Source organism: Hypanus sabinus, unplaced genomic scaffold, assembly GCF_030144855.1.
Source record: "Hypanus sabinus isolate sHypSab1 unplaced genomic scaffold, sHypSab1.hap1 scaffold_199, whole genome shotgun sequence".
Lineage (NCBI taxonomy): Eukaryota > Metazoa > Chordata > Chondrichthyes > Myliobatiformes > Dasyatidae > Hypanus > Hypanus sabinus.
In genome coordinates this window covers 644,459-662,238 of record NW_026780089.1, presented here as the reverse complement: position 1 = coordinate 662,238, position 17,780 = coordinate 644,459, and the positions used below count along the sequence as shown (strand labels likewise).

The following is a 17,780-nucleotide window of genomic DNA, read 5'->3' as shown; positions in this document are numbered from 1 at the left end:
AGTCTGCTGACGGTCTCTTGTCCCTCACCGGGAAGGGGGTGTGAATCTCTGACCCACCTGCTACAGTCAGTGTCGGTCTGGGTGTCAGTCACAGTGAGAAGGAACATTGTTAATGGACGTGTCACAGGCAGCGAGAAACACGGCCATTCCTGTGATTTACTACCATTAAACCAATGGTCATTGTTCACTGATCTGATGAAGTCTCGAACATCCCTTCACAAGGAACCACAGAACCCTCCCGTCCTTGGGGAATTACTGACTGATCCCCTGGGCATTTGTCACAATTCTTCACAATCTGATTTACTACAAATTTAGCAAAATTCCTTTCCATTGAAACAACACAATGGAACAGTCTCAGAGATCAGAGTGAGAGATAAATCAAGTTACCTCAACTCCTGGCACTTGTGCAGCCCGGGTCCCAGCCGCTGGATTCCTTCACACTGAATGTGGCAGTTCCCCAGGTCGAGGTGTTTTATTGTATCACAGAGTCCGATGGCATGAGACAGGACTGCGCAGTCAATCGGGGTCAGTGTCATTCCACTGAATGAAAGTGTTTCCACAGATCCCAGTGCGGCCTGAGCCAGTCCACGATTCTGAGACTCAAACAGGTAGTGCAATGTGTTCAGGAGGCTCCTTTTACCAGCTTCAATCCCTGTGTTTCCACTCTGACGTTTAACCTCCTCCTTCACCCAGTCAATCACCCGGCAGGTTGTTTGATGAGGAAATGGACCCAGAAACTCCTCCAGGCCCCGAGCTGCCATTGGGTTGGAGAGACCAGCAACAAAACGAAGAAATACCTCAAACCGCCCATCTGTTGTGCTGTGGACTTCAGTGAGGAATTTCAGGATATTCCTGGAATGTGGATTCAGGAATTGTGCGACTGCAGCTACAAACTCTTGGATGGTGAGGTGTGGGAATGTGTACACCACGCTTCGGGCAGAATCCTCTCTCTCCAAAAGCTCCATCAGGAACCCGGACAGGAACTGGGAAGGCTGCAGATTGTACTTGATCAAATCATCATCTGTAAACACAATCTTCTTCTCGGACACTCCTCTGAAGGCCATCTGACCAACCCTGAGTAACACATCACGAGGGATCTCAATCTCACGGCCGTGGTTTTTCAGGATGTTGTAAATATAGTAGGAGTACAGTTGGGTGATGGTCTTGGGAACTCGCTGCGGGTCCCTGACTCTTTGTGTGAAGAAGGGGCCCAGTGCCAGGGCGAGGATCCAGCAGTAGGAGGGGTTGTAGCTCATAGTGTACAGGATCTCGTTCTCCTTCACGTGTTTGAAAACAGCTGCCGCCACCGTCTGATCTTCAAAATGTCTGATGAAATATTCCTTCCGTTCCTCACCTGAAAATCCCAGGATTTCAGCTTCGGTACCGATCTCAGCCTTTTCCAATAAATGTAACGCAGTGGGACGGGTGGTCACCAGCACTGAACACCCTGGGAGCAGCTTGTGCTGGATTAAACTGTACACAATGTCAGACACCTTGCACTTGTATTCAGGATCTGTGCATGTGGACCGAGTTTCCGTGTCTCTCCGACCGTCAGAAAAATTAATTTGGTCATTGAATTCATCCAAACCATCAAATATAAACAGCGATCCCTCTGGGTTCTTCCAGACTTCTCTCAGGATATTCCCAAAGTAAGGATACTGATCCAGGATCAGTTCCTTCAGATTTATTCTGCATTTATTATTTAAATCGCGGAATTTGAAACTGAAGACAAACTGGAATTGTTGGTATATTTTCCCCGTGGCCCAGTCATGAACAATCTTTTGTACCATTGTTGTTTTCCCGATCCCCGGGACTCCGGCCACTGCTGCCGAACTCCCAGATTTGGATAAACTCTGGGAAAAGCTGCTCTGGAACAACTGATCAGTCCGGATTTTTTCCAGCTTTCCACGGAGATGTTTCTCTCTCCACTCCTCGTGGTCTCTGCCTCTTGCCAGCAGCTCATGTTCCACCATTAGCCGGTCTCGAACAGTAGAAATGACCGTGAGCTCAGCGTATCGATCAACCAGCTGGAAAACCTTCACCTTCTCCCTCATCAGGATCGTGTTCACTCTCAGTGTTTCAGTTTGTGCCCGCAGAGTCTCCTTGTGTTTCTGTTGAACATCTTCCATGGGAACAGACAGTGGACAAACTGTCAGATGCCTCAGCTCAGAACTCAGTATTTAAGCACACCAGAGTTAGCTCAGAGCTGTTGCATTAATTGGATTTGTCAATGGTTGTTCGTACAGTAAAGTAAATTTGATTAACAGACCTCTGACTGGACAGAGAGGCCTGTTCCAGATAAACACCAGATCATCACATTTTCACATTAACTGTGCTGTGAAGGTGAGTATTTCCCTGGTAGTTTACTGACCCCCAACTGTTCCGTACTGGACAACATCTCACTACTGCCACAGATATCATTGCTCCTAAGGAAGTATCTTTTAATCCCTTGTGTTGATGTGGCGTATGGAGATAGAGTAGAAGGTGGTGGGCATTCTGTCAAAGGAACAGGTCGGGGAATCACAGCTCACCCTCCCCTCCCACCATCACTGAATCAAAATACAAAGCAGCAGATTTGCTGATCAGAACATGAACTGTGGGTGGGTGGGTGGGGTGCGTGGGATCTCAAAGTGTGTTCGAAACCTGTCGGGGTGTGTGGGGTTATGCACTGTGTCCGGCCTCTGCCAGGGATGTATGGGGAGAGCACAGTGTGTCAGGAACATGTCAGGGGTGTGTGGGGTCTCACAGTGTGTCAGGACCCTGTCAGGTGTGTGGGGTCTCACAGTGTGTCAGGATCCTGTCAGGTGTGTGGGGTCTCACAGTGTGTCAGGACCCTGTCAGGTGTGTGGGGTCTCACAGTGTGTCAGGACCCTGTCAGGGGTGTGTGGTGTCTCACAGTGTGTCAGGACCCTGTCAGGGGTGTGTGGTGTCTCACAGTGTGTCAGGACCCTGTCAGGTGTGTGGGGTCTCACAGTGTGTCAGGACCCTGTCAGGGGTGTGTGGGGTCTCACAGTATGTCAGGACCCTGTCAGGGGTGTGTGGGTTCTCACAGTGTGTCAGGACCCTGTCCGGGGCATATGGGGTCCCACAGTGTATCAGGACACTGTCAAGGGCGTGTGGGATCGTAAAGGTTGTCAGCGCCCTAACCGGCATGTGTGGTGTTTCACAGTGTCAGGACCCTGTCAGAAATATGTGGAGTCTCGTAGTGTGTCAACCTGTTTAGGGGTGTGAGGGGTCTCAGCATGTGTCAGTATCGGGTTAGGAGTGTGTGGTCTCACATCCTGTCAGGACAGTGCCAGCGGTGTGTGGGGTCTCAGTGTTTCAGGACCCTGTCAGGCATGTGTGGTGTCTCACAGTTTGTCAGGATCCTGCCAGGAGTGTGGGGTCTCAGGGTTTGTCAATTGATAATAGACAATAGGTGCAGGTGCAGGCAATTCAGCCTTTTGAGCCAGCACCGCCATTCAATGTGATCATGGCTGATCAGCCACAATCAGTACTCCGTTCCTGCCTTCTCCCCATATCCCTTGACTCCGCAATCTTTAAGAGCTCTATCTAACTCTTTCTTGAAAGCATCCAGAAAATTGGCCTCCACTGCCTTCTGAGGCAGAGCATTCCATAGATCCATAACTCTCTGGGTGAAAAGTTTTTCCTGAATTCCGTTCTACATGAACTAACCCTTATTGTTAGCTGTGGCCTCTTGTTCTGGACTCCCCCAACATCAGGACCATGTTTCCTGCCTCTAGTGTGTACAATCCCTTAAAAATCTTATATATTTCAAACAGATCCCCTCACATCCTTCTAACTTCCAGAGTATCAGGACCCTATCTGGCATGTGTGGCATCTCATGGTGTATCACGAACCTGTCAAGGGAGTGTCGCTTCTGACAGTGTGCCAGGAACCTGTCAGGGGTGTGTGGGGTCTCACAGTGCGTCAGGACAATGTCAGGGGTGTGTGGGGTCTCACAATGCGTCAGGACCCTGTCAGGGGTGTGTGGGGTCTCACAGAGCGTCAGGAACCTGTCAGGCGTGTGTGGGGTCTCACAGTCTGTCAGGACCCTGTCAGGGGTGTGTGGGGTCTGACAGTGTGTCAGGATCCAGTCAGGGGTGTGTGGGGTCTCACAGTGTGACAGGATCCTGTCAGGGGTGTGTGGCGTCTCACAGTGTGTCAGGATCCTATCAGTGGTGTGTGGGTTCTCACAGTGTGTCAGGACCCTGTCAGAGAAGTGTGGGATCTCACAGTGTGTCAGGATCCTGTCAGGTGTGTATGGGGTCTCACAGTGTGTCAGGATCCTGTCAGAGGTGTGTGGGGTCTCACAGTGTGTCAGGATCCTGTCAGGGGTGTGTGGGGTCTCACAGTGTGTCAGGATTCTGTCAGGTGTGTATGGAGTCTCACAGTCTGCCAGGACCCTGTCAGGGGTGTGTGGTGTCTCACAGTGTGGCAGGACCCTGTCAGGTGTGTGTGGGGTCTCACAGTGTGCCAGGACCCTGTCAGGGGTGTGTGAGGTCTCACAGTGTGTCAGGATCCTGTCAGTGGTGCGTGAGGTCTCACAGTGTGTCAGGACCCTGTCAGGGGTGTGTGGAGTCTCACAGTGTGTCAGGGCCGTGTCAGTGGTGTGTGAGGTCTCACAGTGTGTCAGGATCCTGTCAGTGGTGTGTGGTGTCTCACAGTGTGTCAGGACCCTGTCAGGGTTGTGTGGGGTCTCAGTGTGTGTCAGGAACCTAAAACAGGTGTGGTTGCTCACTTGTTTAGGAGTGTGAGGGGTCTTAGTGGGTGTCAGTATCCGGTTAGGATTATGGGGTCTCACATCCAGTCAGGATCCTGCCAGGAGTGTGTGGGGTCTCACGGTTTGTCAATTGATAATAGACAATAGGTGCAGGTGTAGGCAATTCATGGCTGATCATCCACAATCATTACCCCGTTCCTGCCTTCTCCCCATATCCCTTGACTCCGCAATCTTTAACAACTCTATCTAACTCTTTCTTGAAACCATCCGGAGAATTGGTCTCCACTGCCTTCTGAAGCAGAGCATTCCATAGATCCATAACTACCTGGGTGAAAAGTTTTTCCAGAATTCCGTTCTAAATGAACTACCCCTTATTGTTAGCTGTGGCCTCTTGTTTTGGACTCGGGAACATGTTTCCTGATCTAGCGAGTCCAATCCCTTAAAAATCTTATATATTTCAATCGGAACCGGTAGCATCCTTCTAAATCCTAGTGTATTAGGACCCTATCAGGTGGGTGTGGGATCTCGTGGTGTATCAAGAACCGATCAGGGGTGTGTGGTGTCTCACAGTGTGTCAGAATCCTGTCAGGGGTGTGTGGGGTCTCACAGTGTGTCAGGACCCTGTCAGTGGTGTGTGTGGTCTCACAGTGTGTCAGGACCCTGTCAGGGGTGTGTGGTGTCTCACAGTGTGTCAGGACCCTGTCAGTGGTGTGTGAGGTCTCACAGTGTGTCAGGACCCTGTCAGGGGTGTGTGAGGTCTCACAGTGTGTCAGGACCCTGTCAGTGGTGTGTGAGGTCTCACAGTGTGTCAGGACCCTGTCAGGGGTGTGTGGTGTCTCACAGTGTGTCAGGACCCTGTCAGGGGTGTGTGAGGTCTCACAGTGTGTCAGGACCCTGTCAGTGGTGTGTGAGGTCTCACAGTGTGTCAGGACCCTGTCAGTGGTGTGTGAGGTCTCACAGTGTGTCAGGACCCTGTCAGGGGTGTGTGGTGTCTCACAGTGTGTCAGGACCCTGTCAGGGGTGTGTGGTGTCTCACAGTGTGTCAGGATCCTGTCAGTGGTGTGTGAGGTCTCACAGTGGGTCCGGACCCTGTCAGGGGTGTGTGGGGTCTCACAGTGTGTCAGGACCCTGTCAGCGGTGTGTGGGGTCTCACAGTGTGTTAGGCTCCTGACAACGGTGTGTGGAGTCTCACAGTGTGTCAGGACCCTGTCAGGGGTGTGTGGGGTCTCACAGTGTGTCAGGACCCTGTCAGGGGTGTGTGGGGTCTCACAGTGTGTCAGGACCCTGTCAGCGGTGTGTGGGGTCTCACAGTGTGTCAGGACCCTGTCAGCGGTGTGTGGGGTCTCACAGTGTGTCAGGACCCTGTCAGGGGTGTGTGAGGTCTCACAGTGTGTCAGGACCCTGTCAGGCGTGTGTGTGGTCTCACAGTGTGTCAGGACCCTGTCAGGGTTGTGTGGAGTCTCAGTGTGTGTCAGGAACCTAAAACAGGTGTGGTTGCTCACTTGTTTAGGAGTGTGAGGGGTCTTAGTGGGTGTGAGTATCCGGTTTGGAGTATGGGGTCTCACATCCTGTCAGGATCCTGCCAGGAGTGTGTGGTGAGTCAGGGTTTGTCAATTGATAATAGACAATAGGTGCAGGTGTAGGCAATTACTGGCTGATCAGCCACAATCATTACCCCGTTCCTGCCTTCTCCCCATATCCCTTGACTCCGCAATCTTTAACAACTCTATCTAACTCTTTCTTGAAACCATCCGGAGAATTGGTCTCCACTGCCTTCTGAAGCAGAGCATTCCATAGATCCATAACTACCTGGGTGAAAAGTTTTTCCAGAATTCCGTTCTAAATGAACTACCCCTTATTGTTAGCTGTGGCCTCTTGTTTTGGACTCGGGAACATGTTTCCTGATCTAGCGAGTCCAATCCCTTAAAAATCTTATATATTTCAATCGGAACCGGTAGCATCCTTCTAAATCCTAGTGTATTAGGACCCTATCAGGTGGGTGTGGGATCTCGTGGTGTATCAAGAACCGATCAGGGGTGTGTGGTGTCTAACAGTGTGTCAGAATCCTGTCAGGGGTGTGTGGGGTCTCACAGTGTGTCAGGATCCTGTCAGGGGTGTGTGGGGTCTCACAATGTGTCAGGACCCTGTCAGGGGTGTGTGGGGTCTCACAGTGTGTCAGGACCCTGTCAGTGGTGTGTGAGGTCTCACAGTGTTTCAGGACCCTGTCAGGGGTGTGTGTGGTCTCACAGTGTGTCAGGACCCTGTCAGGGGTGTGTGGGGTCTCACAGAGTGTCAGGACCCTGTCAGGGGTGTGTGGGGTCTCACAGTGTGACAGGGCCCTGTCAGGGGTGTGTGTGGTCTCACTGTGGGTCAGGACCCAGTCAGAGGTGTGTGGGGTCTCACAGTGTGTCAGGACCCTGTCAGGGGTGTGTGGGGTCTCACAGTGTGAAAGGACCCTGTCAGTGGTGTGTGAGGTCTCACAGTGTTTCAGGACCCTGTCAGGGGTGTGTGAGGTCTCACAGTGTGTCAGGACCCTGTCAGGGGTGTGTGGAGTCTCACAGTGTATCAGGACCCTGTCAGGCATGTGTGGTGTCTCACAGTTTGTCAGGATCCTGCCAGGAGTGTGGGGTCTCAGGGTTTGTCAATTGATAATAGACAATAGGTGCAGGTGCAGGCAATTCAGCCTTTTGAGCCAGCACCGCCATTCAATGTGATCATGGCTGATCAGCCACAATCAGTACTCCGTTCCTGCCTTCTCCCCATATCCCTTGACTCCGCAATCTTTAAGAGCTCTATCTAACTCTTTCTTGAAAGCATCCAGAAAATTGGCCTCCACTGCCTTCTGAGGCAGAGCATTCCATAGATCCATAACTCTCTGGGTGAAAAGTTTTTCCTGAATTCCGTTCTACATGAACTAACCCTTATTGTTAGCTGTGGCCTCTTGTTCTGGACTCCCCCAACATCAGGACCATGTTTCCTGCCTCTAGTGTGTACAATCCCTTAAAAATCTTATATATTTCAAACAGATCCCCTCACATCCTTCTAACTTCCAGAGTATCAGGACCCTATCTGGCATGTGTGGCATCTCATGGTGTATCACGAACCTGTCAAGGGAGTGTCGCTTCTGACAGTGTGCCAGGAACCTGTCAGGGGTGTGTGGGGTCTCACAATGCGTCAGGACCCTGTCAGGGGTGTGTGGGGTCTCACAGAGCGTCAGGAACCTGTCAGGCGTATGTGGGGTCTCACAGTCTGTCAGGACCCTGTCAGGGGTGTGTGGGGTCTGACAGTGTGTCAGGATCCAGTCAGGGGTGTGTGGGGTCTCACAGTGTGACAGGATCCTGTCAGGGGTGTGTGGCGTCTCACAGTGTGTCAGGATCCTATCAGTGGTGTGTGGGTTCTCACAGTGTGTCAGGACCCTGTCAGAGAAGTGTGGGATCTCACAGTGTGTCAGGATCCTGTCAGGTGTGTATGGGGTCTCACAGTGTGTCAGGATCCTGTCAGAGGTGTGTGGGGTCTCACAGTGTGTCAGGATCCTGTCAGGGGTGTGTGGGGTCTCACAGTGTGTCAGGATTCTGTCAGGTGTGTATGGAGTCTCACAGTCTGCCAGGACCCTGTCAGGGGTGTGTGGTGTCTCACAGTGTGGCAGGACCCTGTCAGGTGTGTGTGGGGTCTCACAGTGTGGCAGGACCCTGTCAGGGGTGTGTGGTGTCTCACAGTGTGCCAGGACCCTGTCAGGGGTGTGTGAGGTCTCACAGTGTGTCAGGATCCTGTCAGTGGTGCGTGAGGTCTCACAGTGTGTCAGGACCCTGTCAGGGGTGTGTGAGGTCTCACAGTGTGTCAGGATCCTGTCAGTGGTGTGTGAGGTCTCACAGTGGGTCCGGACCCTGTCAAGAGTGTGTGGGGTCTCAAAGTGTGACAGGGCCCTGTCAGTGTAGTGTTTGGTCTCACAGTGGGTCAGGACCCTGTCAGGGGTGTGTGGTGTCTCACAGTGTGTCCGGACCCTGTCAGGGGTGTGTGGGGTCTCACAGTGTGTCAGGACCCTGTCAGTGGTGTGTGGGGTCTCACAGTGTGTCAGGACCCTGTCAGGGTTGTGTGGAGTCTCAGTGTGTGTCAGGAACCTAAAACAGGTGTGGTTGCTCACTTGTTTAGGAGTGTGAGGGGTCTTGGTGGGTGTCAGTATCCGGTTAGGAGTATGGGGTCTCACATCCTGTCAGGATCCTGCCAGGAGTGTGGGGTGTCTCACGGTTTGTCAATTGATAATAGACAATAGGTGCAGGTGTAGGCAATTACTGGCTGATCAGCCACAATCATTACCCCGTTCCTGCCTTCTCCCCATATCCCTTGACTCCGCAATCTTTAACAACTCTATCTAACTCTTTCTTGAAACCATCCGGAGAATTGGTCTCCACTGCCTTCTGAAGCAGAGCATTCCATAGATCCATAACTACCTGGGTGAAAAGTTTTTCCAGAATTCCGTTCTAAATGAACTACCCCTTATTGTTAGCTGTGGCCTCTTGTTTTGGACTCGGGAACATGTTTCCTGATCTAGCGAGTCCAATCCCTTAAAAATCTTATATATTTCAATCGGAACCGGTAGCATCCTTCTAAATCCTAGTGTATTAGGACCCTATCAGGTGGGTGTGGGATCTCGTGGTGTATCAAGAACCGATCAGGGGTGTGTGGTGTCTAACAGTGTGTCAGAATCCTGTCAGGGGTGTGTGGGGTCTCACAGTGTGTCAGGATCCTGTCAGGGGTGTGTGGGGTCTCACAATGTGTCAGGACCCTGTCAGGGGTGTGTGGGGTCTCACAGTGTGTCAGGACCCTGTCAGTGGTGTGTGAGGTCTCACAGTGTTTCAGGACCCTGTCAGGGGTGTGTGTGGTCTCACAGTGTGTCAGGACCCTGTCAGGGGTGTGTGGGGTCTCACAGAGTGTCAGGACCCTGTCAGGGGTGTGTGGGGTCTCACAGTGTGACAGGGCCCTGTCAGGGGTGTGTGTGGTCTCACTGTGGGTCAGGACCCAGTCAGAGGTGTGTGGGGTCTCACAGTGTGTCAGGACCCTGTCAGGGGTGTGTGGGGTCTCACAGTGTGAAAGGACCCTGTCAGTGGTGTGTGAGGTCTCACAGTGTTTCAGGACCCTGTCAGGGGTGTGTGAGGTCTCACAGTGTGTCAGGACCCTGTCAGGGGTGTGTGGAGTCTCACAGTGTATCAGGACCCTGTCAGGCATGTGTGGTGTCTCACAGTTTGTCAGGATCCTGCCAGGAGTGTGGGGTCTCAGGGTTTGTCAATTGATAATAGACAATAGGTGCAGGTGCAGGCAATTCAGCCTTTTGAGCCAGCACCGCCATTCAATGTGATCATGGCTGATCAGCCACAATCAGTACTCCGTTCCTGCCTTCTCCCCATATCCCTTGACTCCGCAATCTTTAAGAGCTCTATCTAACTCTTTCTTGAAAGCATCCAGAAAATTGGCCTCCACTGCCTTCTGAGGCAGAGCATTCCATAGATCCATAACTCTCTGGGTGAAAAGTTTTTCCTGAATTCCGTTCTACATGAACTAACCCTTATTGTTAGCTGTGGCCTCTTGTTCTGGACTCCCCCAACATCAGGACCATGTTTCCTGCCTCTAGTGTGTACAATCCCTTAAAAATCTTATATATTTCAAACAGATCCCCTCACATCCTTCTAACTTCCAGAGTATCAGGACCCTATCTGGCATGTGTGGCATCTCATGGTGTATCACGAACCTGTCAAGGGAGTGTCGCTTCTGACAGTGTGCCAGGAACCTGTCAGGGGTGTGTGGGGTCTCACAATGCGTCAGGACCCTGTCAGGGGTGTGTGGGGTCTCACAGAGCGTCAGGAACCTGTCAGGCGTATGTGGGGTCTCACAGTCTGTCAGGACCCTGTCAGGGGTGTGTGGGGTCTGACAGTGTGTCAGGATTCAGTCAGGGGTGTGTGGGGTCTCACAGTGTGACAGGATCCTGTCAGGGGTGTGTGGCGTCTCACAGTGTGTCAGGATCCTATCAGTGGTGTGTGGGTTCTCACAGTGTGTCAGGACCCTGTCAGAGAAGTGTGGGATCTCACAGTGTGTCAGGATCCTGTCAGGTGTGTATGGGGTCTCACAGTGTGTCAGGATCCTGTCAGAGGTGTGTGGGGTCTCACAGTGTGTCAGGATCCTGTCAGGGGTGTGTGGGGTCTCACAGTGTGTCAGGATTCTGTCAGGTGTGTATGGAGTCTCACAGTCTGCCAGGACCCTGTCAGGGGTGTGTGGTGTCTCACAGTGTGGCAGGACCCTGTCAGGTGTGTGTGGGGTCTCACAGTGTGCCAGGACCCTGTCAGGGGTGTGTGAGGTCTCACAGTGTGTCAGGATCCTGTCAGTGGTGCGTGAGGTCTCACAGTGTGTCAGGACCCTGTCAGGGGTGTGTGGAGTCTCACAGTGTGTCAGGGCCGTGTCAGTGGTGTGTGAGGTCTCACAGTGTGTCAGGATCCTGTCAGTGGTGTGTGGTGTCTCACAGTGTGTCAGGACCCTGTCAGGGTTGTGTGGGGTCTCAGTGTGTGTCAGGAACCTAAAACAGGTGTGGTTGCTCACTTGTTTAGGAGTGTGAGGGGTCTTAGTGGGTGTCAGTATCCGGTTAGGATTATGGGGTCTCACATCCAGTCAGGATCCTGCCAGGAGTGTGTGGGGTCTCACGGTTTGTCAATTGATAATAGACAATAGGTGCAGGTGTAGGCAATTCATGGCTGATCATCCACAATCATTACCCCGTTCCTGCCTTCTCCCCATATCCCTTGACTCCGCAATCTTTAACAACTCTATCTAACTCTTTCTTGAAACCATCCGGAGAATTGGTCTCCACTGCCTTCTGAAGCAGAGCATTCCATAGATCCATAACTACCTGGGTGAAAAGTTTTTCCAGAATTCCGTTCTAAATGAACTACCCCTTATTGTTAGCTGTGGCCTCTTGTTTTGGACTCGGGAACATGTTTCCTGATCTAGCGAGTCCAATCCCTTAAAAATCTTATATATTTCAATCGGAACCGGTAGCATCCTTCTAAATCCTAGTGTATTAGGACCCTATCAGGTGGGTGTGGGATCTCGTGGTGTATCAAGAACCGATCAGGGGTGTGTGGTGTCTCACAGTGTGTCAGAATCCTGTCAGGGGTGTGTGGGGTCTCACAGTGTGTCAGGACCCTGTCAGTGGTGTGTGTGGTCTCACAGTGTGTCAGGACCCTGTCAGGGGTGTGTGGTGTCTCACAGTGTGTCAGGACCCTGTCAGTGGTGTGTGAGGTCTCACAGTGTGTCAGGACCCTGTCAGGGGTGTGTGAGGTCTCACAGTGTGTCAGGACCCTGTCAGTGGTGTGTGAGGTCTCACAGTGTGTCAGGACCCTGTCAGGGGTGTGTGGTGTCTCACAGTGTGTCAGGACCCTGTCAGGGGTGTGTGAGGTCTCACAGTGTGTCAGGACCCTGTCAGTGGTGTGTGAGGTCTCACAGTGTGTCAGGACCCTGTCAGTGGTGTGTGAGGTCTCACAGTGTGTCAGGACCCTGTCAGGGGTGTGTGGTGTCTCACAGTGTGTCAGGACCCTGTCAGGGGTGTGTGGTGTCTCACAGTGTGTCAGGATCCTGTCAGTGGTGTGTGAGGTCTCACAGTGGGTCCGGACCCTGTCAGGGGTGTGTGGGGTCTCACAGTGTGTCAGGACCCTGTCAGCGGTGTGTGGGGTCTCACAGTGTGTTAGGCTCCTGACAACGGTGTGTGGAGTCTCACAGTGTGTCAGGACCCTGTCAGGGGTGTGTGGGGTCTCACAGTGTGTCAGGACCCTGTCAGGGGTGTGTGGGGTCTCACAGTGTGTCAGGACCCTGTCAGCGGTGTGTGGGGTCTCACAGTGTGTCAGGACCCTGTCAGCGGTGTGTGGGGTCTCACAGTGTGTCAGGACCCTGTCAGGGGTGTGTGAGGTCTCACAGTGTGTCAGGACCCTGTCAGGCGTGTGTGTGGTCTCACAGTGTGTCAGGACCCTGTCAGGGTTGTGTGGAGTCTCAGTGTGTGTCAGGAACCTAAAACAGGTGTGGTTGCTCACTTGTTTAGGAGTGTGAGGGGTCTTAGTGGGTGTGAGTATCCGGTTTGGAGTATGGGGTCTCACATCCTGTCAGGATCCTGCCAGGAGTGTGTGGTGAGTCAGGGTTTGTCAATTGATAATAGACAATAGGTGCAGGTGTAGGCAATTACTGGCTGATCAGCCACAATCATTACCCCGTTCCTGCCTTCTCCCCATATCCCTTGACTCCGCAATCTTTAACAACTCTATCTAACTCTTTCTTGAAACCATCCGGAGAATTGGTCTCCACTGCCTTCTGAAGCAGAGCATTCCATAGATCCATAACTACCTGGGTGAAAAGTTTTTCCAGAATTCCGTTCTAAATGAACTACCCCTTATTGTTAGCTGTGGCCTCTTGTTTTGGACTCGGGAACATGTTTCCTGATCTAGCGAGTCCAATCCCTTAAAAATCTTATATATTTCAATCGGAACCGGTAGCATCCTTCTAAATCCTAGTGTATTAGGACCCTATCAGGTGGGTGTGGGATCTCGTGGTGTATCAAGAACCGATCAGGGGTGTGTGGTGTCTAACAGTGTGTCAGAATCCTGTCAGGGGTGTGTGGGGTCTCACAGTGTGTCAGGATCCTGTCAGGGGTGTGTGGGGTCTCACAATGTGTCAGGACCCTGTCAGGGGTGTGTGGGGTCTCACAGTGTGTCAGGACCCTGTCAGTGGTGTGTGAGGTCTCACAGTGTTTCAGGACCCTGTCAGGGGTGTGTGTGGTCTCACAGTGTGTCAGGACCCTGTCAGGGGTGTGTGGGGTCTCACAGAGTGTCAGGACCCTGTCAGGGGTGTGTGGGGTCTCACAGTGTGACAGGGCCCTGTCAGGGGTGTGTGTGGTCTCACTGTGGGTCAGGACCCAGTCAGAGGTGTGTGGGGTCTCACAGTGTGTCAGGACCCTGTCAGGGGTGTGTGGGGTCTCACAGTGTGAAAGGACCCTGTCAGTGGTGTGTGAGGTCTCACAGTGTTTCAGGACCCTGTCAGGGGTGTGTGAGGTCTCACAGTGTGTCAGGACCCTGTCAGGGGTGTGTGGAGTCTCACAGTGTATCAGGACCCTGTCAGGCATGTGTGGTGTCTCACAGTTTGTCAGGATCCTGCCAGGAGTGTGGGGTCTCAGGGTTTGTCAATTGATAATAGACAATAGGTGCAGGTGCAGGCAATTCAGCCTTTTGAGCCAGCACCGCCATTCAATGTGATCATGGCTGATCAGCCACAATCAGTACTCCGTTCCTGCCTTCTCCCCATATCCCTTGACTCCGCAATCTTTAAGAGCTCTATCTAACTCTTTCTTGAAAGCATCCAGAAAATTGGCCTCCACTGCCTTCTGAGGCAGAGCATTCCATAGATCCATAACTCTCTGGGTGAAAAGTTTTTCCTGAATTCCGTTCTACATGAACTAACCCTTATTGTTAGCTGTGGCCTCTTGTTCTGGACTCCCCCAACATCAGGACCATGTTTCCTGCCTCTAGTGTGTACAATCCCTTAAAAATCTTATATATTTCAAACAGATCCCCTCACATCCTTCTAACTTCCAGAGTATCAGGACCCTATCTGGCATGTGTGGCATCTCATGGTGTATCACGAACCTGTCAAGGGAGTGTCGCTTCTGACAGTGTGCCAGGAACCTGTCAGGGGTGTGTGGGGTCTCACAATGCGTCAGGACCCTGTCAGGGGTGTGTGGGGTCTCACAGAGCGTCAGGAACCTGTCAGGCGTATGTGGGGTCTCACAGTCTGTCAGGACCCTGTCAGGGGTGTGTGGGGTCTGACAGTGTGTCAGGATCCAGTCAGGGGTGTGTGGGGTCTCACAGTGTGACAGGATCCTGTCAGGGGTGTGTGGCGTCTCACAGTGTGTCAGGATCCTATCAGTGGTGTGTGGGTTCTCACAGTGTGTCAGGACCCTGTCAGAGAAGTGTGGGATCTCACAGTGTGTCAGGATCCTGTCAGGTGTGTATGGGGTCTCACAGTGTGTCAGGATCCTGTCAGAGGTGTGTGGGGTCTCACAGTGTGTCAGGATCCTGTCAGGGGTGTGTGGGGTCTCACAGTGTGTCAGGATTCTGTCAGGTGTGTATGGAGTCTCACAGTCTGCCAGGACCCTGTCAGGGGTGTGTGGTGTCTCACAGTGTGGCAGGACCCTGTCAGGTGTGTGTGGGGTCTCACAGTGTGGCAGGACCCTGTCAGGGGTGTGTGGTGTCTCACAGTGTGCCAGGACCCTGTCAGGGGTGTGTGAGGTCTCACAGTGTGTCAGGATCCTGTCAGTGGTGCGTGAGGTCTCACAGTGTGTCAGGACCCTGTCAGGGGTGTGTGAGGTCTCACAGTGTGTCAGGATCCTGTCAGTGGTGTGTGAGGTCTCACAGTGGGTCCGGACCCTGTCAAGAGTGTGTGGGGTCTCAAAGTGTGACAGGGCCCTGTCAGTGTAGTGTTTGGTCTCACAGTGGGTCAGGACCCTGTCAGGGGTGTGTGGTGTCTCACAGTGTGTCCGGACCCTGTCAGGGGTGTGTGGGGTCTCACAGTGTGTCAGGACCCTGTCAGTGGTGTGTGGGGTCTCACAGTGTGTCAGGACCCTGTCAGGGTTGTGTGGAGTCTCAGTGTGTGTCAGGAACCTAAAACAGGTGTGGTTGCTCACTTGTTTAGGAGTGTGAGGGGTCTTGGTGGGTGTCAGTATCCGGTTAGGAGTATGGGGTCTCACATCCTGTCAGGATCCTGCCAGGAGTGTGGGGTGTCTCACGGTTTGTCAATTGATAATAGACAATAGGTGCAGGTGTAGGCAATTACTGGCTGATCAGCCACAATCATTACCCCGTTCCTGCCTTCTCCCCATATCCCTTGACTCCGCAATCTTTAACAACTCTATCTAACTCTTTCTTGAAACCATCCGGAGAATTGGTCTCCACTGCCTTCTGAAGCAGAGCATTCCATAGATCCATAACTACCTGGGTGAAAAGTTTTTCCAGAATTCCGTTCTAAATGAACTACCCCTTATTGTTAGCTGTGGCCTCTTGTTTTGGACTCGGGAACATGTTTCCTGATCTAGCGAGTCCAATCCCTTAAAAATCTTATATATTTCAATCGGAACCGGTAGCATCCTTCTAAATCCTAGTGTATTAGGACCCTATCAGGTGGGTGTGGGATCTCGTGGTGTATCAAGAACCGATCAGGGGTGTGTGGTGTCTAACAGTGTGTCAGAATCCTGTCAGGGGTGTGTGGGGTCTCACAGTGTGTCAGGATCCTGTCAGGGGTGTGTGGGGTCTCACAATGTGTCAGGACCCTGTCAGGGGTGTGTGGGGTCTCACAGTGTGTCAGGACCCTGTCAGTGGTGTGTGAGGTCTCACAGTGTTTCAGGACCCTGTCAGGGGTGTGTGTGGTCTCACAGTGTGTCAGGACCCTGTCAGGGGTGTGTGGGGTCTCACAGAGTGTCAGGACCCTGTCAGGGGTGTGTGGGGTCTCACAGTGTGACAGGGCCCTGTCAGGGGTGTGTGTGGTCTCACTGTGGGTCAGGACCCAGTCAGAGGTGTGTGGGGTCTCACAGTGTGTCAGGACCCTGTCAGGGGTGTGTGGGGTCTCACAGTGTGAAAGGACCCTGTCAGTGGTGTGTGAGGTCTCACAGTGTTTCAGGACCCTGTCAGGGGTGTGTGAGGTCTCACAGTGTGTCAGGACCCTGTCAGGGGTGTGTGGAGTCTCACAGTGTATCAGGACCCTGTCAGGCATGTGTGGTGTCTCACAGTTTGTCAGGATCCTGCCAGGAGTGTGGGGTCTCAGGGTTTGTCAATTGATAATAGACAATAGGTGCAGGTGCAGGCAATTCAGCCTTTTGAGCCAGCACCGCCATTCAATGTGATCATGGCTGATCAGCCACAATCAGTACTCCGTTCCTGCCTTCTCCCCATATCCCTTGACTCCGCAATCTTTAAGAGCTCTATCTAACTCTTTCTTGAAAGCATCCAGAAAATTGGCCTCCACTGCCTTCTGAGGCAGAGCATTCCATAGATCCATAACTCTCTGGGTGAAAAGTTTTTCCTGAATTCCGTTCTACATGAACTAACCCTTATTGTTAGCTGTGGCCTCTTGTTCTGGACTCCCCCAACATCAGGACCATGTTTCCTGCCTCTAGTGTGTACAATCCCTTAAAAATCTTATATATTTCAAACAGATCCCCTCACATCCTTCTAACTTCCAGAGTATCAGGACCCTATCTGGCATGTGTGGCATCTCATGGTGTATCACGAACCTGTCAAGGGAGTGTCGCTTCTGACAGTGTGCCAGGAACCTGTCAGGGGTGTGTGGGGTCTCACAATGCGTCAGGACCCTGTCAGGGGTGTGTGGGGTCTCACAGAGCGTCAGGAACCTGTCAGGCGTATGTGGGGTCTCACAGTCTGTCAGGACCCTGTCAGGGGTGTGTGGGGTCTGACAGTGTGTCAGGATTCAGTCAGGGGTGTGTGGGGTCTCACAGTGTGACAGGATCCTGTCAGGGGTGTGTGGCGTCTCACAGTGTGTCAGGATCCTATCAGTGGTGTGTGGGTTCTCACAGTGTGTCAGGACCCTGTCAGAGAAGTGTGGGATCTCACAGTGTGTCAGGATCCTGTCAGGTGTGTATGGGGTCTCACAGTGTGTCAGGATCCTGTCAGAGGTGTGTGGGGTCTCACAGTGTGTCAGGATCCTGTCAGGGGTGTGTGGGGTCTCACAGTGTGTCAGGATTCTGTCAGGTGTGTATGGAGTCTCACAGTCTGCCAGGACCCTGTCAGGGGTGTGTGGTGTCTCACAGTGTGGCAGGACCCTGTCAGGTGTGTGTGGGGTCTCACAGTGTGGCAGGACCCTGTCAGGGGTGTGTGGTGTCTCACAGTGTGTCAGGACCCTGTCAGGGGTGTGTGAGGTCTCACAGTGTGTCAGGATCCTGTCAGTGGTGTGTGAGGTCTCACAGTGGGTCCGGACCCTGTCAAGAGTGTGTGGGGTCTCAAAGTGTGACAGGGCCCTGTCA

At 52.5% G+C, this 17,780-nt stretch overlaps 1 protein-coding gene across 4 annotated transcripts in view; it reads right to left on the bottom strand.

Moving 5' to 3' along the window:
* LOC132387563 (NACHT, LRR and PYD domains-containing protein 3-like) overlaps positions 1-17,780 on the bottom strand; it is a 68,508-nt gene that overhangs the window by 13,251 nt on the left and 37,477 nt on the right. For all 4 annotated transcript variants that reach the window (XM_059959942.1, XM_059959944.1, XM_059959945.1 and 1 more), the window contains one exon: positions 388-2,122. In XM_059959942.1, the coding sequence (XP_059815925.1) occupies positions 388-2,122 (1,735 nt within the window). The remainder of the gene's footprint in view (positions 1-387; positions 2,123-17,780) is intronic.